At 38.5% G+C, this 25326-nt stretch overlaps 1 protein-coding gene across 7 annotated transcripts in view; it reads left to right on the top strand.

Moving 5' to 3' along the window:
• PSD3 (pleckstrin and Sec7 domain containing 3) overlaps positions 1–25326 on the top strand; it is a 163103-nt gene that overhangs the window by 126725 nt on the left and 11052 nt on the right. For all 7 annotated transcript variants that reach the window (XM_026718552.2, XM_087926451.1, XM_087926453.1 and 4 more), the window contains 3 exons: positions 9803–9846; positions 21267–21454; positions 22677–22747. In XM_026718552.2, the coding sequence (XP_026574337.1) occupies positions 9803–9846; positions 21267–21454; positions 22677–22747 (303 nt within the window). The remainder of the gene's footprint in view (positions 1–9802; positions 9847–21266; positions 21455–22676; positions 22748–25326) is intronic.

The raw sequence follows: 25326 nt of genomic DNA, 5'->3' as shown, positions 1-25326 counted from the left end.
ATTGTTTATTCATCTGTCCAATTTATGTAGTAGCCTATCTCCTGACGGGTAACTCAATGTACTTCTGATTGCTTTGTTAATGAGAAATCTTTTATTATTCTATTAGAAAACCAGATTGTGGGTTAGTGTTTATCCTAGCTCAAACTATCAGGGTCTTTATTGATGGATTAAATTAAACAACTAAACTGCACAGATTTGTAGGGAATTGGGCAGAATATAAAAATAAAATAAATTCTCTTAGTAGTACTAATAGAAGGATAGTGATAATTTAGTGCTGGTTTAAGTAAGACATGAAACAAACCTTTGTTTTGCCTGCAGCTTAATGCTTTTTGCACTCCCCAGTGTTTTATGGTTTGCACATCCATTATCTCACTAATCCTTAAAACACCTCTGTATGATGGTCATTAATATTATTATCCCACTACTAACACAGAGTTTATGGGGACATAGTTTTCAATAGCTTTTAATCGGAGAAGTGAGAGATCTGCTGTACTGAATTACAGTCTAGCATACTCATAGTATAAGTAACACATGACAATACTTGACGATTGTATGGGGCCATTTTCTAGCCTGTTTGATGAATAATTCTGTCCAAATTGGCCCAAATCATTCTAAGGTGTCATTGAATTCTGTTGCATAAGCTGAGAATGCTTTGTTCTTTAAGATGTAGGACAATTATTACCAAGGTATTTAGAATTATTTGGAAGCAGAACAATGCCAACTGTTCTGTATTAAATTAAATAGGTTGCTTACTGGATTTATTTATTTATTTATTTTGGCAAAGAAGGACAGCTAGGGCAACATTAAATGCTAAAGTACAGGTAATCCTCAACTTACAACCACAGTGGAGCCCAAAATTTATGTTAAGTGAGACAGGTGTTAAGTGAATTTGGCCCCATTATACAACCATTCTTGCCATAATTGTTAACTGTGACTGCGGTTGTTATGTTACTAACAGGTTGTTAAGTGAATCTGGCTTCTCCATCACATGACTCCAGGACACTGCAACTGTCATAAATGTGAGTCAGTTGCTAAGAGTTTGAATTTTGATCACAAGACCTTGAAGATGGGGCAGCGGTGGGAAAATGGTCGTAAGTCACTTTTTTCAGTGCTGTTGTAACTTCGAACAGTCACTAAATTAGTTGTTATAAGTCAAGGGGTACCTGTACTACAGAAAAGGAGGTCTGATCAGGAGGTAGACTTCTGAAGAGCAATGTTTTTCCTTGCAATTTGTGTTTGTAATTTTGGCAGTCAGGGACTTCCGAGGCGGTACAGTGCGTTCGGATGGCAGCTGTTGAGAAGGATATAGCTTGCTCGCAGAATTAAACTCTGAATGGATTTGATCTGCATGCCTATTACCTTGTTAGATGACTTGCAGAAGAGTATGATTGTGAAAGACAGGTGAACCTTTGGATAGTTTTATTTAGCTGAATTATTTTGGAGTCATGGAAATGGCAGATGGTGCCAGAAAGTTTCTGTATCGTTAGCAAGAGCATGTTATTGCTGTCGGAACAAGTTCTTAAAAACACACACACACACACCAAAAAAAACAACAACTTGAAAATTGGTTAGAGCTTCAAGTCAGTCTTCTGTCATATCAAATCAGTTAAATGCAGCTTTTTATTCTTTATTTCGTGAAATGCATACTGTTCAAAACAAAAAGCTTCAGGCCCTTGAGATTGTTTGCTTTTACATCATATTGTATTTATATTTAAAGGGAAAGGCTGGTCTTAGATTTTGCTGAGTATATATAGCAGTAGAGACACATAGGTGTTTTTTTTTTATTCTAAGCTTATATTTAGAATCTTGTTTTAGGTAAATACAGTAGCGGTACTTATCAAATGTAACATGTTGAAGGGCACATATGACATCAGTTGGAAAAAGATACCAGTTGAGATGCCTAGATGATTATCTGTTGCTGTAAACAAAGGATGTAGGGAGAAGGTATTGCTGTTGTTGGAGGCCGTGCTATTAGCAGTGCTATAAGTAAACAACCTTAATGGTTTGTGAGGGTACTTACCTCTCCAAAGACCGGACACAACACAACCTGGCAAAATTGTATGCAGTGCTATATTACTAATACTTCCCCAACAAGAGGCTCTTTTTCTGGGTCAACTCCACCCTTCTAGGACTTTGCAAGGTGATGTTGCCACTTAAATATGTCTTTAGTACTTCTTTTACTACAAGTTTTATTACTTCAAACAAAAAATCCCGAGTCTTAAAAGTACAGGTACACCTCAACTTACGACCACAATTGAGGGCAAAACTTATGCTGCTAAGTGAGAAATTTGTTAAGTGAGTTTTGCCCCATTTTATGTCTTTTCTTGCTACATTTTTTAAGTGAATCACTGCAGTTGTTTTAATTAATATCGTGGTTGTTAAGTGACTCTGCTTTCCCCATTGACTTTGCTTGTCAGAAGGTCACAAAAGGTGACCACATGACCCCAGGACACTGCAACTGTTATAAATATGAGTCAATTATCAAGCATCCGAATGTAAATTGTGTGACTATGGGAATATGCTACATTGGTTGTGTGTGTGAAAAATGGTCAGAAGTCACTTTTTTCAGTGATGTTGTAACTTTGAATGGTCACTAAATAAACTGTTGTAAGTTGAGGACTACAAAAGAACCTTTGCCTTTTTCCAAACGTTTCTTCTACTGGTTGGGATGAAGTGCTTTTTCTCTGTGGTTGTTCCTCATCTAGTTGCTACTGGTCTCCCAGCAAAGCTTCCAACTCCAGTCGGGACTCCCACCAGGATATGCTACTCACCATAGCTTGTGGTTCAGGCAGTTGAATGAAAATCATCTTGCCTCAGATGTTGCCTCAGCTTCCTTGTGTGTAGGCCATTTGCTTTCATCTTCTGTACTACACCCCACCTCCTTCCTACTCTTCCTTAGCATTTGCATTTGTAAGATCAATAAAATGGGTTGGGTGAGGCTGGCTCTGGATGAAAATATGTCCTTGAAAACACCAATGCGTGGCTCAGTTAGCACAGACAACTGCAACATGGCTTGGATGCCTATGAATAACTAGATGAATGCATGTCTGAATGCATGAGGGAAGTGAGGAAGAGTATTTCTGCCTGGTTGCAGCTGCTTTTTCCAAAGTACAGACTTTACTCCCTCTCAGGATTTTTGTCATGACCAAATTTCTCCTCAAACGAAAGTAGAAGAATCTGTTTCTCAGCCCACATTTAAAGAGTTCAGCTGTTAGAAACTGAAGCTGTGAGCTGGATATGGAATTAGATATTGGAAAGTTGTAATCTGAGGAGCAGTTGTCAAAACAATGGTGGCCTGAGGTGTTCCCCAGAGTAACTGGACTTTAGTTCCTCAAATTATCAGGCAACATGTCCTTCAGCTATGCTAGCTGGGAATCCTAGAGCGAGTTTTGGAAGGCTGGCTTTTGTGCACAATTGGGAACGCAGATCTTCAGGCTTCCTCATGTATTTTTAAATACGATGTCTTTGTATGTGATGAAAGGTCCCTATTAGTGATAACATCTAAACAGTACATTACAGAAACAGACTCAAGGGATATCAAAATATGTGTTGGATAATAGCAAGAGACAGACTGAATGAGATAACAACTGATTTTTTAAAAGTGAGCAAAATGATGCAGTTACAATCCATGGGAAAGCAGAGCAAGATATAGCACCCCTCAAGGAATTTTGGAAGTCCAGTTTGAAATAAAATCACAGTTTTTTTACAAGGTAAATTTTCAAAATATATCAGCAAGAACTATCTCAGTTGATTAGGATACATATTTATAGCAAGGATAAGTTTTAGCACTATATTGAAAAAGAGATACATTACTGAAGATGTCAGACTAAAAGTGGGAGAATATGTAGTAGTGATAAAATTAAGAGCATATATTCACAACCGATGTATAACCAAATGGATTCCATACATACTATATATTATGCAACAAGGCAAATATGAATACCTAGAGTACTGTATAGTTTTAAGGGAAAAAAGAGCTGACAAATACTTCACAGACACAAAAACATTTTAAATGTCTGTAAATGATATATATCAGAATATCGCAAAGGAGAAGTTAGTAATATTTATAATGTAGTTTGTTTTTCTTTGTATTTTCAAACAACAAATAATGGAGATTATGACACTTTGGTCAAAGATTTAAATTCTTACTTTGCTAAAATAATTCAATGTACTTAAATAAAATTTAATGTTTTATGGTTAATTTCTCATCAGCAATATACTGAGCACTGACTGCAATCTTGGTACTTCTTTTGTCCACATAAATATTTCTGTACTATTCTTTTCTCCTTTTGTTTACTTGCTTATTTGCTTTCTTTTCCTTTAAAAATGATGAAGAAATGTTTTGTTTTGTTTTTTAGAAAAAGAACCTAATGTTTTGGTGCAGTGATTCTGGAACGAAGTGCACAGAATACATAATGTGGCTCGCTAATAATGATTTAAAAGAACTAAGGGCTTCATTTACAAAGCCTGTAGCCCTATAGTAGGAAATTATATGCCGAAATATTTTAACAAAGACAATGACCTTGTTTGTGCATAAAATTAAGTGTAGCATGGTTTATAAAACCCAGCCATTGTGATTTAGCATTATGTGAATCCCTGCTCCCAATGAATGGCAGCAGGAGATGGACCTAGGACATAGAGATATACTTGAGTGATCTTGTAGTTGGCAGCATTTAAATCAATCCATTCTGCTTCTCCAATATGTTGGAAGTTCTTCCATTTACTATGGGTATGCAAAGTCAGCAAACTGTAATTAGTCATACTTAGCATGGAATAGTAACTCCAGAAACTTTTATAAAAAAGAATATATAAAAATATTTTAATCCCAAAGTGCATATATTGTGATTATACACCTTCTAATCTCAATTTAATCCTCATTTTTTAATTAAAAAAACATGCTTTTGAGAGACATCTGTGACTACCTATGGACAGTGGTGGGATTCAAAAAGTTTTTTACTACGGTTCTGTGGATGTGGCTTGGTGGGCTTGGCTTGGCTTGGCGGGTATGGCCGGGGAAGGATACTGCAAAATCCCATTCCTTCCCCACCCACTAACCTGCTTTCCAGCTCTGTTCTCCTGTGCAGGGCAACCAAAGAAGACCTCTCTACCCACTAACCTGCTTTCCAGCTCTGTTCTCCTGTGCAGGGCAACCAAAGAAGACCCAGCCGATCAGGTGGGACTCGGGAGGCAGAGAATAGATGGGGGCAGTCAGAGGTGATATTTGCCAGTTCTCGGAACTACTCAACATTTCCTCTACTGGTCAGAACCTGCTGAATACCACCTCTGCCTATAAAGCATTCAACAGTTCCAACAGGGCCTGTTGGACATTTAACAGAATGTTAAAATCATAATTCATATAATAGAGACAAAATTTCCAATTATCAAATAGTTTTTTATCTTCTTCTCAAGAAAAACTGGTGAAGTGACTAAGTGAGAGCATGAATATGCATTAATTTTATCATATCAGCTACATGGAGAAAACTGTTCCTCTTTTTGGGGTTCTCACTATTTAAATCCGTGTTACTGTCCCTAGTTGGGGAAATATTTTGCATGTAATGGGATACCTTATATGAAAAATGAACCGTCATCTCCAAATGCACTATTGATCTTTTCAAAGATTTAACATGCAGTGCTCAGTAGGAAGCAATACATAGTGGATGGAAGTTCATGTTATCTTCATTAATAACAGAATGTTAATGTCTAGACATAAAACTTCCTAAACACAGTATTTAGTACTTGGACATTATATCCATTGGTTTGCTGAATCTTGCCAGGATACCAGGATTTGGATGTTATCTGGAGCTGGATAAAATATGGCATAAAAAGATTCTGCAACCTTGAAGTCAACAAGTGTTGAAAGAAAGATAAAACTGGGATAAATACCAAAATTTTGATAGCAACAGGTTATTATCTTACAATACTAATCGATGTAAAACTACCTAGTCCTGCTCATGCATACCCACAGGCTCACGTATTCTTCTTGAATGAAGTTGAAGGTAGTGTACATCTAATAGTCTAGTCACACTCAGATTTAGAATTATACCCAATATGAAATATTTACCCCACTCACATTCAAAGCAGATGGTTTCAGAAATTCCTGCTACATTTTGTTATGCTTCAGTTTCCCAGAGCAAAGAAAGAGCTGGCTAGAGAAGATTACTAACTGCTTTTTCTAACTTAATGGTCACATCTTTGAGTACTGACTTGTTGGTCAATTAATTATTTTTTTTTGGAAATGAGGAAGCCTGTGATGGTGAAACGCATGCCATTTGTGAATTTTTAACATGGCGTTGATTATTTCATGAGGTTTCCTGATCGGCCAAGCTGGAAGATCACACAAGCTCAGAATAATCTGGCTGTCACCTTTAAAGTTCTTCATGGTTTGGGACCGAGTTATTTATGGGACCAGCACTCCCCAGTGGTGTCTACCCTACCTATTAGATTCCTGGATACTGTTGGCCAAGAAGTGTTGGCTGGTGGGGCCCAGAAAGAACCTCTTTTCTGTCATGATGCCCACCGTGTGGAAGATCATCCCCTCTTAGATTAGATGGGCCTCTCCTGCTAAACTTCCAAAGGGCTTGAAAACTTAGTTTTATACTTGGGTCTTGGGTCCTTGATGTATAATGGAATCCATCTGCTGGCTAAGTTGATAGTTGTTTAAATGACACTTGGCTGTTATGTGTTTTATTTTTTACATTATGTATTTTATCTATTTTATTGTAAGCTACCTAGAGTCAAATATGTGGGATGGATGGCTGTATAAATTGAATGAATGGATGGATGAGTGAGTGAGTGAGTAGATGGATGGATGGATGATTCTAAACTTTCTTGAAGCTGGGTGTGCTAGAAAGAGAAACAGCTGCTTAAGCAATCTAGGCACATTTTCTTCCTTTGAAATTGATTTATTTCTTTTTTAGTTCTTTTATTGATACATTTTTCTTTAAAATGTATAAGTGCTTAATAAGCAGGGTATTGTCTGAGTCAATTTACAAATATGTAGTGATAACAGTAATAACATTCCTTACCTATATATAATAATTCTTTGCTAATATACAATAATTGTATATAATGATATTCTCCCAATTTGTACTTTCTACCTTTATTATCTAACCAAAGGTAAAGCAGAAATTGATTTCTTATAGTTGATATTTCTGGTGGATGAATGTGACATAATAAAGGATTTGACCTATAGTTACAAAGCTAATCATTGTTCTGCATATATGAAATATATCCATTGTGATGATACTATTATAGGAAGAACTCTCAACTAAGCAGCCTGCAGCATGGTAATCTCCAGATGTGGTACAGTTGCAGACAGTAATCCATGCTCTAGCAACATTTAGGATTTTCTCTTCAGGTTTATGTGTGGTGTTTCCGCCGGAGATCGTTGGCTCTTTTGGAAGACTTTAGCTTTGGGGTGCAGGGGTGGGATTCAACCGGTGTTACTACTGGTTCGGTGACTACATTTTGTGTGCGCGTGTAACAAGACCTTAAGCTGTGCTTAAGCCTGGACAGCTGAAAAGCGCTGTGCGTGGGTGTGCAGCGTTTGAAAAGCCTCTTTTCTTCCTGCTTTTTCAACCTCAGCTGTGCTGCGCAAAGCAGCTGAGCTTGAAAAAGCAGGAAATAAAGGACAGGTAAGAGCCCAGGTGGGCGGGTGGGCCAAACAGCAGCAAACACAGAACCAATTTGGTGTCTGCTGCTCTTCAGATCTACCGGTTCTTTAGAACCAGGCAGAACTGGTAGCATCCCACCCCTAGTGGGGTGGAAGGATGACACTACGCCCAGGAATATAGAGACTACAGACTGATGCTTTTGAAGTATTTGTTTATTGTTGATTATTTTTGGTTTTGTTGTATTTCTAAAATTTACAGGAGCTGTAAGACACTCAGTTTTCAATCACACAGCGTAGATACTTGAGTCTCTCTCTCCCCCTCCCTCTCTCTCTCCCCCTCTCACCTCTCTCCCCCTCCCTCTCCCCCCTCCCACCCCCCCTCTCTCACACACATACACCCCTACACCTCTTTTGAAAAGGCTGTCATGAATTTACACTTAGCTCAGCATACAGCTGCTAGGACCAGATGGGAAGCTGGTGCTGCATGTTAGGGACTATATTAAGGTATTTCAGTTGTTAAGTAACTGGTTGGGCTTCATATTTCAAAGCACAGATGTTGGTGTCATGTTTCTAGAATTCCTTTTCTAGAGAGGCTCATCTAACGAGTTACTGTTATATTTTTGAAACCAGGTGTTTTTATTTTTCCAAGATAGCATGACTTTGCATTGGTTTTATGAAGGATTCTATATCAACAACTTTAAATAAATGCAGAAAAAATTTGTAAAGGTTGCATTCTATTTGTATATCGGAAAATTTTGAAAAGCAAACTGGTACTAATATCCAATCTTTTAAAGGCTACCTAACCTGCTGTTTAATGATATGGTTGTACAATATTACCAATCATACTATTCCCAGCTTGTCTGGGCTTTCTACCATGTTATATTTAATAGTAATAGATAAAATGGTAGGTGAAATGACTTTCGTGGTATGCCTGATATGTGTCATTTTAACAGCTCTTATCAATGTGATTTGTAGCAGGAAGGCAGACATTCAGAATATGCTATATGCATTTAGTCATTTTATTTGAATACTTTAATTATAGAATATCAATATCAAGTGCAATGCCAAAAGATGCAAGCATAGAGCTTTAAATCCCTTACTTGTCAAACAAATGTATATCGGCATTGATGTAGCATCTTCAATTCCTTTTATCTCCCAAGAATTGTGCATTCTTGATCTCCACTGTTCACCTCTCATTCTAAAGTTCACCTCTCATTCTACCAGAAGCTCAGGGGTGGGCTTCAAAAATTTTAGCAAAGAGTTGTCTACCTGGTTGCTGGGTGGGAATGGCCATGGTGGGCGTGGCCTACTTGGCCTCCTGCACCACGGTGGGGGGCATTTTTGCCCTCCCCACACTCTGGAGGCTTTTCTTGAGCCTCCAGGAGGGCGAAACCGGACTCCCCGGGCTCCGGTGGCTCTCTGGAAGCTGGAAACGGGCCTATTTCTGGCCTTCCATCCCTGCAGAAGCTATGATTTCAAGTTTAAATATAAAAAAATGTCTAAGGGACATAATATTAAAAATGATCTTAGAAACTAGAGTTTCTATGGGGATTCACAGGGGGAGTTCTGCTAAGTTTGGGATCAGCTTTGTGGGTTGTCATTGGCTTAGCTTTCCTAAAACTATATATGAGCAAAATTTACCTCATCTTAAGCCTCAATATCATTGTTCAGGACATGTTTTGGTCTCTGTCAATTTGAAACTAATCCTATGAGTGGATGGGTGGTTGGTTTTTTTGTTTTTTTTGTTTTTTTTGTTTTTTTGTTTGTTTGTTTGTTTCCATCATTGAGAACTGAGATCTCTAAACCAGGCCCTGTACTTGTTCCCAAAGGATGATGTATCTGTAATAAAATACTAAATATGAGCCCACTCATCCTCTCCAACTAGAGTAAAGACACTTGAAGAGAACTTCTGTGTAACAAGCTCTTAACTTTTGGAACCTCTCCAAAATCAGCAAAAGGTTGTTAAAAGCCTTTCCTCGTCTCCAGGCTGAAAGAAAAGGAAAAAAAAAGAGTTCAGCGACATTAAAACACGACAAAGACTTTTATGCACCTCAGGCTAAGGAATAACGTTTTAATCCTTAGGGCAACATGTATGTGGTAATTTGTAATGTTTAGATTTTTTTTCAGGTTATCTTCTATATATGGTCGTCCAAATCCACTTAATTTTTTTTTATTTCTTTCCTTTTACAGGCTCTTTACAATTCAATCAAAAATGAAAAGCTTGAGTGGGCAGTGTAAGTATCTTATGTGGAACTAATAAGCTTCAAATGATTCCTTTTATGGTATTCACTTGATGTACCTGCAGTATCTGGAATAGATTTGCAGAGATCTACTCCAGCAGTTCAGGAGAGGGAACTGCTTACATTTATTTACAGGTAGTCCTCGACTTACGACCACAATTGAGCCCCAGATTTCCCTTGCTAATCAAGACAGTTAAATGAGTTTTGCCCCATTTTATGACTTTTTTTTGCCATAGTTGTTAAAGGAACCACTACAGTTGTTAAGTTAGTAACACAGTTAAGTGAATGTGGCTGCCCCATTGACTTGGCTTGTCAGAAGGTTACAAAATGTGATCACATGACCCTGGGACACTTCCACCGTCATAAATAAGAGTCAGCCAAGCGACTGAATTTTGATCACATGACCATGGGGAGGCTGCAATGGTCACAAGAGTGAAAAACAGTCATGTGACGCTTGTTTCAGTGCTGTTGTAGTCACTAAATGAATGGTTGTAAGTCAAGGACTATCTGTATTTATTTTTATTCTGACTTTATTGTCTTTATATATCAGACATTTTTCATTGGGAGGTCTTCATTCATTCATGATAACTAAACTGGTACGGCCCCTGAAAATGGCTGATTTAATCTATTAAATATATAGTTTTGGGCAAGCCATTCTTTATTAAGATCATAATTCCATTTGCAATGTGCGGATAATAACTTGAAGACTATATCTGGTTAGATTCCATAAAATAATGTTTATCAAGTTTCTAATCTTCTTTGTATGGAATTTTTCCGAGCTTTGTTTTCTGCTAATAGATATTTCATTACCAAACTAAGTTACAGCAGAGCAAGATAACCGAATAGTGATGGATAATAAAACAACTGCAAGAATGTTTTTCTTTTGGAATCTTTTTACTTATTAAAAATCGTGCCACTTGTTGTTCATATTCTCAATATGGCATACCTCCATGCATGTAGAGCGTTTGAAAGTTAAGTTACCTGCGGATGGACTGCAGCACAAGTCCAAAAACTCAGAAGACTGAGTCTCTGACACTCCTTGATTGGCCGTAGAGTCCGCAGAATGAGATATGGTTACTCATGGGCTCTTCTTTCAGAATGCAAAACATGCTGGAACATCCAAAATGATGGCTTTTTCAAGTCTACATCAGTCTTCCTCATGGCATTATTTCTGTTACATGCTTAAATAAATTTAGGCCCTGTATTCCGTAGAACCTGGTTACTTAAGACATGCTTGCCTCCCACAATATCTACCCAGATAATTAAATTCTGCAGAGTTAGCATACCCTGAGTTCCATTGATTAAACATTTTGCCATCTGTAAGGACCCTAGAAGCACACCTTCTCTATTGCAAGATCTGATCTTTGATTTAAGGTTCCACCAAGATCTGGATGCCCCCCATTCTGCTGTGGTTTAGAAGAATAGGGAAGTGTTTTGGCAAGGGACTGTGAGACTGGTTTTTTGCACTTTTATCTTTACCTTTTACGTTTCAGTGATTTTAATGTAATTTCTTTGGTTGTTGTGAGCTGCCCAAAGTTGTTGAGTTGAGTAGCATGTAAGTTTTATCAATTATGGTTGGTTGCGCAATCAGCCAGATGTTTTAGACAGGATTTGGGGTTTTTATTCACCTAGTGAGTCCTTCCCAAAGACCTGGGATAGACAGATGTTGTTGTTTGATGGTGCTGAATGTATCCTTACAGGATGCAAGCCTTTCCAAGTCAAGTTGCCTTTTGCAATTGACTGATGATGGCTTTGTTAATACTGATGTGTTCAAGTAGTAGTGCTCCAGATGTTTTAGGATTGTACCTATTGGAATTGTGCCTATTACTATTGGTAGTTTCTTTGTTTTCTATTGCAAAAGCCATTCTACTTCTCTTTGCAGGTCATTGTATTTTTTTAATTTTTCTCCAATTATTTCTCTTCTCTTCTGCTGTCGCCAGATACTATCACATCCACTGCCCAGAATTTGTCTTTCTTATCAACAATTAAGTCTGGGATGTTGTGTCGCAGGTGCTCCTCTGTTTGAATTCTAAAATCCCAGAGCACTTTAGCTTCCTCATTTTCTGTTACATTGTCTATTTAGTGGGCTACCTTTTCGTTGCAGGCAATTAGTACTTTTTGCAGATATTTCAATGCACCATTGTTGCTACTTTGTCATGCCATGTACAGTCTTGCAGTAGCAAAAACGAGATGGTTCTCTGTTTCTTTTGCTTCTTTGCAGAGGCAGCATTTGTGTCTGTTGTCTTCTTAATTCTGCCTTTATATGCGTTTATTCTTTAAGGCTTGGTCTTGTAAAGTCAGAATTAGCAATTCTGTCTCTTTCTTCAATTTTCCTGCTCTTAGCCACTTCCAGGTCTGGTATTAAATGCTTTGTGCTTGCTTTTTTAAAAAAATGCACTGGCCATGTAATACTTTGCCTTGCTAAGTCTCCTTTCTATTCTTCATTTGGTCTTTCTTGTAGGCCAGTTTGGTCTCTCCAGTACTCTCCAGTAAGCCTTCATGGCATGCTAGCTTTGGTGTGTCTTTTTCATTTTCCTTCATATATTCTTTCAATTCCTTTCTTCTTCTTCAACTGTCTGTTGTACCCTCCCCTGTTTTCTTTGGTAAGAAGTATCTGTCAACACCACTGCATGGATGAAAGGGATTCATTGTCATTATTTTACTGGTCTTTACTTAGTCTTTTACTCAGTTCTGCTTGAGTCCAGTCCACTATTCTAATTGCGTATCTAATGACTGGAATCACCCAGGTGTAATTGGCTTGATGTTATTTCCTACATTGAGTTTAGACTTTAAATTCTTCCTCACTCTCATGATGTATTCTCTTCCAACCCTTCCTGAACTTCGGTGTGCTTGACATTGTCAGCTTAAAGGATGCCCAGGTATTTATAGTGATGTCTTCATCCAGACTCTTGATATTGTTTCTCTAGGGCATCTTCAGCTTTCATTATTTTTCCCCATTTGATGGTGAGTGTGGCACATTTGTCCAGTCCAAACTTCACTGCAATAGTTTGGGCTGTAAATACAGTATTGAGCAGTGATTCTATGTCAGATGTTGTATTTTCATACAGCATCAGATCATTAATGTAAAGGTGGTGTGATCACCTGGCAGATGTTTTTTGATGTTTGATATAGCTATGGCCTGAATTATTCAGTATGGTTTACAGAAGAATCAGTGCAATGACAAACAGTAATGGTGATACTGAGTTTCCTTGAAATATTCCTTTCTTGATATTAACCTCTTCCACTTTATCACTGTTGACCAGCAACATCATGCCATTCACCTCCGCACAAAGTCAATGTTTCTACTGCCTCCTGTTATTTCTAGGCACTTGATTATCCAATCATCTGGCAGGGAATTGAATGCCTTTTTGTAATCCATGCTACGTTCAAGTTGGTCTTCCCTCTGTTGCAGTTTTCCAAAATCAGCTTGTCAATTAGAAACTGGTCTTTTGTTTGTCTGTTGTTTTGACAGTTCCCTTATTGTTGTTGTTATTTTAACTTTATTGAAATACAGTTTAATACAATGCAAGATGTTTGATAAAGTCAGAGAATTTGGTGATGTGCCCATTTGGTCATCAGACTCAGTCCATGCAGTGGGAGACAGAATTTCCTGAATGTGTAACAGAAGGATAGGTTGTCAAACCAAATTATCTCTTGCAAGCCAGGTGCCTGCTTGTTATTCTAGTAAGCAAAACGAGTTGTTAATGTTGAAAGGCTACTTGTAAGGTTGGCAGACTTTTTTAGTTGGGTTGGAAACATTATCTTAAAGATAGAAATCCAATCCTCAGTTAATCTGTGGCGGCATGAATAAACCCATGCTTAGCTTTCTCCCTTTTATCTTTCGAAGCATTGTGTCAGAACTGCTGGTAGAAGAAGCAAGGCTCAGGTCATGTTTCTTCCTGTTGGCTTGGTGTCTGAGGTTTGTCTTATGATTAATGGTGGATGGCTTGACAACAAACCAATATTAAAGATAATTCATTGCAGGAGGCTTTGGGAGCACTTCAGCTGCCTTTGGGAGGCTCACCATTTTATTTTATTTAATAGATTTATATAGTCTCCCATGTCATGAAACGAGACTCTGGGCAGTATGCAATATATTCACAATTAAAATGATAAATTGAACAATGTAAATAAAGGATAAAATAATCCAAGGATGTGGGTGAGCTTGATCATTTAATCACCTTACAGTCTCACCATGGAATCCCCCTATTGATATTCAAAGCTAAATATGAGGAGATGAGAGTTTGCCAGCACATTTTAACCACTCATCGTCCTTTCTCTGTTCATCCTTGTTACTTGATTCCCTTTTCATGCTGAAGGGAATCATGGCTGCTAAGTAGAGATCTTTCTTGAACAGAAAAGAAACAAAAAATGCCTATATTAATAAGACTGCTTTTATGGGGATTATCTTTTTCTATAGTAACATATGCAAGTTCTCATCATACACTAAGAAAATCTTTAGAAGTATACTACTATGTATTTTCCTGCACTCCTGGAAGCTGGTTGAGTTAAGGATACTGTAATTATTTCTTGCCTCTTTCCAAGATACTTCTAGTCAATAGAAAATTGCTCCTGAAGATAAGAAAAGTTAATTGTTATTATTTTTTTAAAAAAGTTGTTGATTTTAAATAAGTTCCTTATTAGGAAAACTTGACAGATCCTAGCCTTCAAAGAGTTTAAATTAAGGCTTATTAGCTATCTCATGATGTTTGGCTTGTGAGAAAAGGAAGTAATGGGGACCGGTGGCAGTGAGACAGCAGTCAGCAATGTCTCAATTGTGAAAGGCACATAGAGGGAATCTAGAGGCAGACTTCCCTCAGGGAAGGCAGATTTGACATTTCCAACCCACGATGTTTAGCCCTAATGCTAAGTCTTGCCTCCAGATCCTCAGTGTTACTGCCCTCCAACTGCTGCTAAATGCTAGATGAATTTGTAACAAAGCTGTCTAATCTATGATCTGGATGAGGCAGCCAACCAGGCATATATGAGTCCAGAGTCAGAATGTTTCCCACCCAGAAGCCTGTCTGGGCCCAGACTGGGATGTTCCATTCTTAGAAATGTGTCCATGAAGCCAGGCTATGGGGCTCGGAGTAGCGGTTAATGTCAGCCCTACTGGATAGATCAGACTAGGAAATCCTAAATGCTAAAACTATGCTTATTGAGGCTAGTAGAATGTTGAAAATCTGATTGTGTCGAGTCTCTTCCTTCTCATAGTTCAGTGAATTAGGGAGGTGTCTGTCCAAGCATTTTCCGAATTTTCTCCTGTCTGTTGTAGACTTAATATATGTTTCATCCCTGGCTGCTTTTGGTAACATAGCTTGCAGACCTCCATCAAGGTCATCCTCCTCACTCTCTACAGTTGTCATTCAAGGAGACTTAACAACTCTCTGAGGTATTGCATCAGAGATAATTGGATGTGATACTCTCTGGTTGAAATTGGGCTTGAGGAACAGTTGGATTTATTGCTAGTGCACTGGACTTCTTGCTGCTCAGTGATAGCTTTGCCTGAGTTGTTCGATTTCCATTGCTGGATTGGCAGTGAAGATAGGGAGGCTATTAGTTCCTAGCAATCTTAATCTGTCCTAGCATTAAGTTCAGATATTTGCAGACACCATTGTAAGACATTATCATGAAAAGTATGATTGTTTTTCCACTGACTGATAAGTTAATTATATTAACCCGTATAATGGCCCCAGATGTATTCTACAGGGAACTTTGGGGTCTTAGTTGCTATCAGGAATAGATGGGCAGGAGGGACTTTGGTTTGGAATCTTCCTATGCACCTTCTCCCCATTTGTCAATGGGAATTCTGGTTTTCCAAGGAGCTCTGAAAGATGAAACAACAGAAGAGACATGTAGAGCAAGATCTCCCACCTTACCAACTTTAAGACTTGTGGACTTCAACTCCCAGAATTCCTCGGCCAGAAAAGTTGAAGATGAAACAACAGAAGAGACATGTAGAGCAGGGTCTCCAACCTTGGCAACTTTAAGACTTGTGGACTTTTAACTCCCAGAAGTCTTAAAGTCTTAAAGTTGCCAAGGTTGGAGACCCTTGATGCAGAGTACCATTGGAGGACAATAAATCTTTGAAAGAGTCCATATGAAGAATCACATTGTCACAATAGCATGATTTCAGGTAATTTACTCCACAGAAATATCTTCAAGGCACACCAATTACACACCAATTCTGTCTAAGGTAGTGATATTCAATTTAGAACTAAACCTAGAAGAGCATTATGAATATTCTAGGCTCCTATTGTAAAAAGTCACTTGGATTCATTCAGAGTAAAATTCTGAATGAGTGAGTCCATGTGAGTTGACTAAGACATTAACTTATTTTGATAGGAAACAATTGATTTTCTGGTTCCTGGGGAAATTGACATAATCTTCATGATTGTTAACCCAGCCATCTATCCTTAGATTCATTTTTTTCCTGGTTAGTTAAGGTTGCCTGAAGGGGACATGTGACAGAGTTCATGTGGTGGTGAATATATCCTTGAATGAATAAATCACTAGAGTAACAGTCCTAGAAAATTTTCATCCAGTCTTTAACCCTCCCATTTTAGGGAAGATGTTTGAGAAGGTGTTCAGATTGCAACTTCAGAGGAACAGAGATGAAGTGGATTATCTGAACTTCCTTCAGTTGAGTTTCAGAATGGGACTTATTATGCAACCAGTATTGATCCTACTTGCTGATAACTGATGGTAGCATTTGTATCATAGTGATATAACTGATCTGGTTTTCCTTGATCTCCCAGCAGCTTTGAGATGCATTGTTGATCATTGATCATGGTATCCTTCTCAACGGTCTGTTGGAATCGGGGAGTGAGAGAAGCATGCAGTAGTTGTTCTCCTTCTTCCTCCAGGGATGGTTTCAGTTGGTATTGTCAACAAGTAGAGGTTGAGTTGGAGGGTTGAGTTGGATTTGTGGAGTTCCACCGAGCTACTGTATATGTGGTGCTAATATCTATTTTGTACATCTCAATCCTGGGCTGGAGAAGTGATTGTCCCAGTACTTGAAGACTGTCAGAGTCTGGATGGGAAGCCTAAGGCTTAATCAGGACAAGGCGGCATAGCTTTCTGGTTCTGGTTCTCCAGTTCAACTGCTCTTCTAGGTTTAGTTCTGAATGGAGTATCACTACCTTAGACCGAATTGGTGTGTAATTTGGGACTCACAGCTTTTGCTTTTATAACAGGCAGTAGCTATGCCTAGGAGCCCTTTGGCCAGTTGTGTCTAGAACTCCAGTTGTGTGATTCCTGGTACTGGGAATCCCTTCTCATAACCCCTCATACCTTAGTTACTTCATATGTGGACTAATGCAATATGGTTTACATAGGGCAGCTCTTGATGACCACTTGCAAGTTACAGCTGGCACAGAATATGGCAATGCAAGCAGTTATAGGTGCACCTCAATAGGACATGTTAACAATTCTGCTACATGAACTGAACTGAGTGGCAATGCTGGTTGTAATCTATTAAGATGTTCTTGGCATAAGGTCTGATTATGTGACTGATTGTCCTTTTCCCGTTGTTTCTGCCCATACAGTAAGTATTGGTGAAGTAGGCATGTTCCAGGCCTGTTCTTTAAAACAGGGTCTTCTGGTGGGACCTGGGCAGCTTAACTTCTCTGTAGCAGGGCCTGCCCTGCCTTATGGAACAACATCCCCCCAGAGGTCGGAATTGCCATCCTTTATATTGGTCTTGAAGATGGGGTCCTTCTGCAGTTAGTCCTTGACTTATGACCACAACTGTGGCCAAAACCCTAATCCAGCAGTTCAGGAGAGGGAACCTCTAAAATCTAACATTTATTTACAGGTAACCCTCGGTTAACAAGCAAAATACAAACTGCTAAGCAGGACAGTTGTTACTGTGAGTTTTGCCCCATTTTACAACCTTTCTTGCCATTAGTTGTTTAGGGAATCAGTGTAGTTATTGTGTTAATATCACAGTTGTACAGTGAATCTGGCTTTCCTGTTGACTTTGCTTGTCAGAAAAGATGATCAAGTGACCCTGGAACACTGCAACTGTCATAAATATGAACCAGTTGCCGGGCATCCAAATTTTGATCACAGGGCCAGTGTGAAAAAGAGTGATAAATCACTTTTTTTTCAGTGCCATTGTAACTTCAAATGGTCACTAAACAAATGGCTGTAAGTCAAGGACGACCTGTAATACCTGCTATCTGCCCTGGAGGGAATTTTATTAAAGATTTAGTTTCTGGAGTTTCACCTTCTTTCGGCTTTTTACTATAATTAATGCTGTTTCAATTTATATGCTGTCCAGAGTCATGACTAATGTAATTTATAAACATAAATAGTATAGGGTGAATACAGTTACATTGCTCTTTAGATACAGATAACTATTGATCACATAATCCAATTGCCAATATCACCTGATGCTCTTGACAATATAGCATTTCTCTGCTATTGAAATTAGCTGACATACTTTGGTGACTGAGCCCTGTCCATTCTCCATGATTAATCTAGGTATTTAACTTTTTGTTTCACTCTTTTTTGCCACTACTTCCTCTCGGTTGGCTGATGAAGCTGAGTGACCCCTCCAAGAGGTTTATTAGTTTATTAAGGACAAGCATTCTTTGGTTCATCGTAACACCATCTAACAGAGCTTCAGCTATTTTTGGATACTGGTGATATTATAAAGTGAGCCACTTTGGTCTGTTGGTTAAGGCACCAGGCTAGAAAACAGAAGACTGTGAGACCTAGTCCCGTTTTAGGCATGAAAGCAAGGTGATTTGGGTCAGTCATTCTCTCTTAGCCCATGTCAGGTTCAGACTACAAGCTATTCGATCAATTCTGGTTACAACCAATGATAGTTGATATTCAAAAAGCAAGAAGACTTGCAGGAAAGCATTAAGAAGAAGAAAACTGGTAGAGTGTTAGAAATACTTACCTGAATTATCAGAAAAAGGAAAGAAGTCAGGAAACTGTTGTAGAATATCTTATGGTAGGACAGAAAACAGAGCATATTATGCTGGATAACTAGTAGAAGATGACAGATAAAATTTGGTGATCATCTAAATGCAGCTTAGTAACAAACTAGCAGGAGAGTGCCTCCTTCCATTATTCACTATGGCTGTTCTACAAAGGAGAACCACAAAAACGCTATTCTGGTTGCATAGCTTTTTTGTGATTCTCCTCTATAGAACAGCAGTAATGAGTAATGGAAAGAGCCACTTTTCTGCTAGCTCAGTACTGCTGTAGTTGGCCTATCAATGAAACTTGGACGTGCCTTTAGGGGAATTTAAATTTAAGCAATATCTGAAGATTTCCATGGAAAGCTGTGGAGGAGACTGAGATTGTATAGGTTTATGACACTCATAAAATTACTTGGTTCTGTTCTGCATGTCTATGGAAATTCTCGGTCATGGTTGCCTTTTCAAAAGGCAACTGGACTTTGTTTTTCCTTGAAGGCATTTCGCTTCTCATCCAAAAAGTTTTAGTCAAAACTGAAGAAGCTTCTTAGATGAGAAGCGAAATGACTTCAAGGAAAAACAAGCCCAATTGCCTTCTGTTCAGCATAATTTATGGACATCTTAACATTTAAAGAACAAAACTGCCTTTCTTGATTGAGGGCAAGTGGTTGGGGGGAAAAAAAAATAAGTGTAAGCTGATAGAATGTTGAAGTAAGTAGCTGTTCCTTGGTTTTAGTTTTGAAAGAAAAGTTAAGATGCAGAGGAATTATTGCATGGCTGGGTGTTGATTTAGAACCCTTCCGTCTGAGGATACTGACAGATGATCTGTATCCGAGGGTACGTTCCAAAAATAAAGCAGAGATCAATTCCATTAATTCACGCCTGGACTGTGACAGATTTCAGCAGAGAGGAAGGGATAAAATGCCCATCTTGCTTTGCACAGCTGCGTCAAAGCTGCATGCGGTGGTAGCAGTGTGTGCATGTTATAGTGGGACAGGGTGCGCAGAGGGAGTCATAGTTCAGAGGCAAAACAAATGTACAATTTCCCCATTTCAATCTGCAGCACATTCTTTCATCTTGGTGCCACTGGTTGTGTAGGGATTGTAGTATGCTAAGTGGTGGGATCTAGCTGGATGCTAGACTCTGGGATCCAGTATACTAAATACTTGGATTGTACTCTCAGTAAACATGCAGGGCATTAGGTTAGAGAAGCTTACTATATAATTTGCTGATTACAGGTTCATGAGTATAACAAGGGCTGAGGAAATATCTGGTTGCTTTTTATTAGATTAAACCGTACGGGCTTAATAGATTCTAGTATCTGCAGGTTATATGGAGCAAAATGGAGCAATAGCCAAACTTTGAATCGGAGAAAGTTGCCTTCCAAGAAGTAGTGAGTAATGATAAATACGAACTAAGGCACTGAATCTCAACCTGTAGTCTGTGGACCCCGGGGGGCGTGGTGTCATCACAGGGGGTCCATGAAAGCTTGAAGAACTGCTGTGATTTAAATCTTGAGTTAGGTTTTGGGAGTCTGTGGCCACAAAAGGTACTAAAAGGGGGCCCATGGTGAAGAAGAAAAAGTCTGAGAATCACTGAACTAATTTGTGTTAGGAAGCCAGGGAGATGACCTTGGAGAAGGAATTCAAAGCCCTTCAGGTGCAGAAGGAATATCTTATGTTTAGAGAGACAGGAGAGTGTTATAACGTCTCAGACATAAAACTCCTGGAGTACAAAGAAGAAGGAAGGCGAGAGGTAGACAAACTTGCAAGGTTCTGTTACTAAGGCCTATCTCAATAAAATATAATTCCAGTCCTGTTTTCTGATCTGATCTAGGTTTGAAGGGCTGGCTATTTCCTTGTTACTGGCAATAAGAGGAAAAGGACAATAGGAAAGGCTGAAGGACTTTGACGTACAATAGGGACAGTAGGTCAGAACAGTTTATCCACTGGGCAGGATGGCAATTTTCCATACTTTGAAGCTCCAGGGCTCAATTACACGAGTCTTTGCCAAGTCTTTTTGAACCTTGATCAACAATGTCCAGCTGTTGCAAGCTGCTCTTGCCAGAAAATCAGGAACTGCAAGGTCCTCATCCCACCCCCTGTAATTTAAAATATAAAACTCTTGAACTAGCACATTAAAATGCACAAAAGCCTCAATACAAACCACCTTGTTGCTGAAGGTGATTCCACCAAGGCTTGAAATGAGAATGATATACCAAGGTTTCTGTCCCGCTTCCTATCCCCAAAGATAAATCTAAACCATCCCACTGAAATTAATGAGATAGCTTGCGGTTTAATATAAGATGTACACGAAATGTCTCTGCTCATTTTAGAACCACAGGCCCTAGCACGAAATCAGGCTTTCCAGCTACTCAGTCAATAAAGGCAATTAAAACAAAATATGCACCTTTGCTTCATCTGATTAGTAAAATAAAACGAGCATCGGCGAATATGAAGCGTATGTTTGACTTTGCTTTAGAGATGACGAAGAGAAGAAGAAATCCCCTTCTGATGGCACCGATGAGAAGGATAATGGAAACAAATCTGTCAGTCGCATCGGCAATTCCAGCAACCCTTTCCTGGATATTCCTCATGATCCCAATGCTGCTGTGTACAAAACCGGATTCCTGGCACGTAAAATCCATGCTGATATGGATGGAAAGAAGAGTGAGTGTCTTTCAGAGGGAGCTACTCTTTCAAGGAAAAGAGATCACGAGGAAGGAGGGAGGGAAGTGGTCAATACAGAAACTTGAATATGCGCAATTGTTTGGACCTCTTTGCTTGCTACTGGGAATGTAAATAAAAGGCGCTACTAGAAGAGTAACTGGGAATCTGGCAGCCCAGAGGGAAAAGCTGTGCAAATATTTAGGAAGGTTAAGGGGAGAAAAAGCTCCAGCAGCCCACCTGAGAATTTCTCCAAGAAATAGAGGTTGAATCAGCCCACGGCTGCATGTTCTTCCTCCTTTGCTGGGCTTTGCCGTTCCCCTCCAGTCATTTCGCTTGTCACAGATATGCGGGAAGGCTTCTCTGGGACGGAGCTCAAAGGAGGAGGTTGCTCTTCTTCTGAGTTCAAGCCCGGGAGAGCCAGTTTGGTGCAGGGGTTAAGGCAGCCATCCCCAACCTTTCTGGCTTGGTGGAGCAGCGAGGGTGGGAGGAGAGGGGATGGTTCCGTGAGAGTGGCAGTTGCACGCGCAAGTGGAGCTGCGTGTGCGGCCCAGTTCTGAACAGGTCGCAGCTGAGTACCAGGCCACAGTTGGTGACCCCTGATTTAAATATTAGGCCCCAAACCAGGAATTCTAGTTCCTCTGCTTAGGCACAAAGCCAGCTAAGTAAGGGACCTTGGCCATCCTTCCCTCTCAATCCTAGGAAGGAGGCAAAATAAACCACTACTGACTAGACCCTGACCCTCCCCTCAAATCCTGAAATAGGCTGAAAAGCTTTTCCATTGCTTCATTTTTTACATGTTTCTGTTCACCGCGAACACTTTTGTAGCAGGAAGCTCAGTGAATACAGGGCTGGTAAATATAGGAAAAGAGGGAAAAAAAAGAATATTAATTTCTTTTCTTTCTGGAAGGGACAAATATCAAGTCCCTATTGTGTACTGATGCTTCTTTGGACTATGCTTCTCCTACAATACTCTTCTTTTTTTAAAAAAATACTTTTTTATGATGTTTAATAATATTTGTTTTGCTTTTTTCTACATGTTTTCTTTTTTAAATATCTCTCCCCCCAAAAAATATTAGTTTCTATTGGTTTTTTTAAATCAAAAATAGTTTTTAGAAGAAAAGGGGGACTGAGAAAGACTTCGTAACCACAAGAGCACATTATTTATATAACAACTACAATATTTTAAGCATATTTTTTGTGTGTGTTTGTGTTGTTTTCCTAGCTCCACGAGGAAAGAGAGGATGGAAAACCTTTTATGCTGTCCTTAAAGGAACTGTGCTTTATTTGCAGAAGGTAAAACTTTGTTTCTTTCAACTCCTCTTGATGAAAAAGTAGAAGCCTTGTTGTTTGTCCTTCTTAGGGTTGCTTTGTTGAGTAATGAACGCACCATGCCCACAAGACAGCTAAGGACAATATAGTCTATCTGAGGAACCATCTCACCCTGATGGCACTAGCCTATTACACGTGTTCCAGCAGAAGCGGCCTACTTTGGATCCCATCTGCCAAAGGATTTTTGGCTGGCAGGGTTCAGGGGAAAAGTCTTTTCTGCTGTGGCTTTCTGGAATATTCTCCCACTGAAGATGAGGCCTGCCCCCACACTATTGACCTTCTGGAAGAACCTGAAAAACTTGGCTCTTCCAACTGGCCTGCGGCCACAATCAGGATGCGCTATATTGGGGATGATTGATGGGGTAGAGAGAAGATCCCCAACTCCAGGCCACCCATCTTGGATTTTAGCTTTGCTGCTTAATTTTTCTAATTTTATTTGTTTTCTAATACCTTCTTACTTTTTATCGTATTGTCAACCACCCAGAGTTGCTGTATCAGTGAGAGGGGCAGGATAGAAATTTAATAAACAAATAAACTTTGGATGCTTACTGAATTGCGTTGGGTTGTTTCAAGATCATGTAATTTGGATTTTTTTCCCCTTTGTATAGCCCAAAGCTGTATATTAGATATTTTGGGTTACCATTATAACAATATTGGCTAGAAATGATTAGAGTTGGTCTAGATTGTCAGAAGACTGACTTCTTTACATATTTCCATGGAAGTCAGCCTTATAAGGATGACATAGCCTTCCTGATTATCTTCAAAACACTCTCTCTCTAATAATTGTTTGAATAAAGGTATTTGATCATCAATGTTTATATTAAAAATGTTCTTGGCTGTTTTTTCAAGAGCAAAAACACAATCCGGACTATTATAAAAACTGTCAGACAAACTGCTACTTTGTTAACAAAAGTATCCTTTTCAAAGGAATTTTAGAATTATAGATCTGTGAAAGGTCCTGGATTTCTCTCTATAATATCTCATTCAATTATAATTCCAAGATTCATTAAATTACAACAGTGAAACTGGAATTAATCTGAGAAAAGATTCTGTTTGTATGTATGTGCATATACAAAGATGAGGGTTGAAAATAAAAAAAATAGTTTTATGAACAAATGCCAAATATTTCTGTTCTGAAGAAAATGTATAAAGACTAATATAGAGATTGAAGTATATAGAAAATATCTTTTCACTTTAGAAGATAATCCTAGTTGTGCTTGTAATTAAAAATGACCAGATGATATTAATCTTTCCCTTCCCTTTTTTATTCCAGTATTCACAGCAATGACATCCTCCTTTTAAGAGACAGGGAGTGTGGGCTATGAGTTATGTTGCTGATGCTATGTCTTAGCTAATTCCAAAGTCAAACATTGCAAAAGCTGTTTTTCAAATACTGCAGGTTTTTTACAAAAAAAAAAACACCAGTATTTTTTTGGTATTAAACTTGACTTATTTTTAACAGAGCTCTTTAGGGACATGTGAAACTTTGAAAAAATAAATCACCTAGAATTTTAAAATGTGCAAGATTTTTATCATGATTCTTCAATTGTTATTTGATTTCATTCTTCTTGAAAAATAGCTACACTTTATTAATCCCTTGCTTTTATTTTTATATCAAAGGTAATCTATCTTTAAGGTAGGTTTTCCAGCCATGGACAACGAGCTAGGAAACTTTTTTACTTCCTGTTTCAGACAATATGGAGAATGGCAGAATCTGCCCTTATGTTTCTCGTCCCAGTAACAGAAGTTTATTTAGCTATAGATTCCTTTGATAATAATGTAGAAAAATCTCTTCTTAGCAAACTTATCTAACTACACTCTGCTTACAATATAATATATCAACAAGAATATTGTTTTGTCCTGAATTTGCCCTGTGACCTTGGTTCCACTTGCTTCTGGATGATATCTAGTGCTCTCCCCTTAGAGATTAAAGTCAAAAGATTATTAATTGTAGCATCTTGAAAAACAATGATTCTAATATGCTCCCTTTCCTGAAAAAGAATAGCTTGCTGAAAAGAAAAATGCATTGAAGAAAAGGATACAAAATGGTCTTCAGATGCCATGTGGAATGTCACAAAGTTAGCTTTTAAATTCAGTTTTTACCTGGGAAAAATCAGAAAATGAAGAAGCTAGTAAAAGAGAAGACACTTATGACTGGTCATTAGAAATATTTTAAAATCACACCAAATAGAGAGAGATATGGTATGAGTGAATCCAACAGTAAACATGAAGCAAACATTTGTGTGAACCAACCTAAAAACGGGGGATTTGAGAAATGAAAAGGCTCTTAAAGGGGGTTATTAAATACAATTTATCATTGTGCACTAGATTTTGCAACCAACTTGTGAGAAAAGGAGTGGCTTGGCCCCTTGCTTGTTGGAACATACTCCCTGTCTTTCTTCCATTTTTCAATTCTATAAATTTTAAACAGCATAGGAGAAAAATATAAAACAGGATATTTCTTCAGTAGCATAGCTCAGAAATGGAAGAAAGAGATAACACAAGATAGGTAATATATCAAAAAGCTGGCTTCCAATATTCTA

The sequence above is a fragment of the Pseudonaja textilis genome, chromosome 2 (genome assembly GCF_049901715.1).
Source record: "Pseudonaja textilis isolate UNSWEBS1 chromosome 2, rPseTex1.2, whole genome shotgun sequence".
Classification (NCBI taxonomy): Eukaryota; Metazoa; Chordata; class Lepidosauria; order Squamata; family Elapidae; genus Pseudonaja; species Pseudonaja textilis.
Note: the sequence above shows the minus strand (reverse complement) of the source record. Positions and strands in the feature narration are given on the sequence as shown.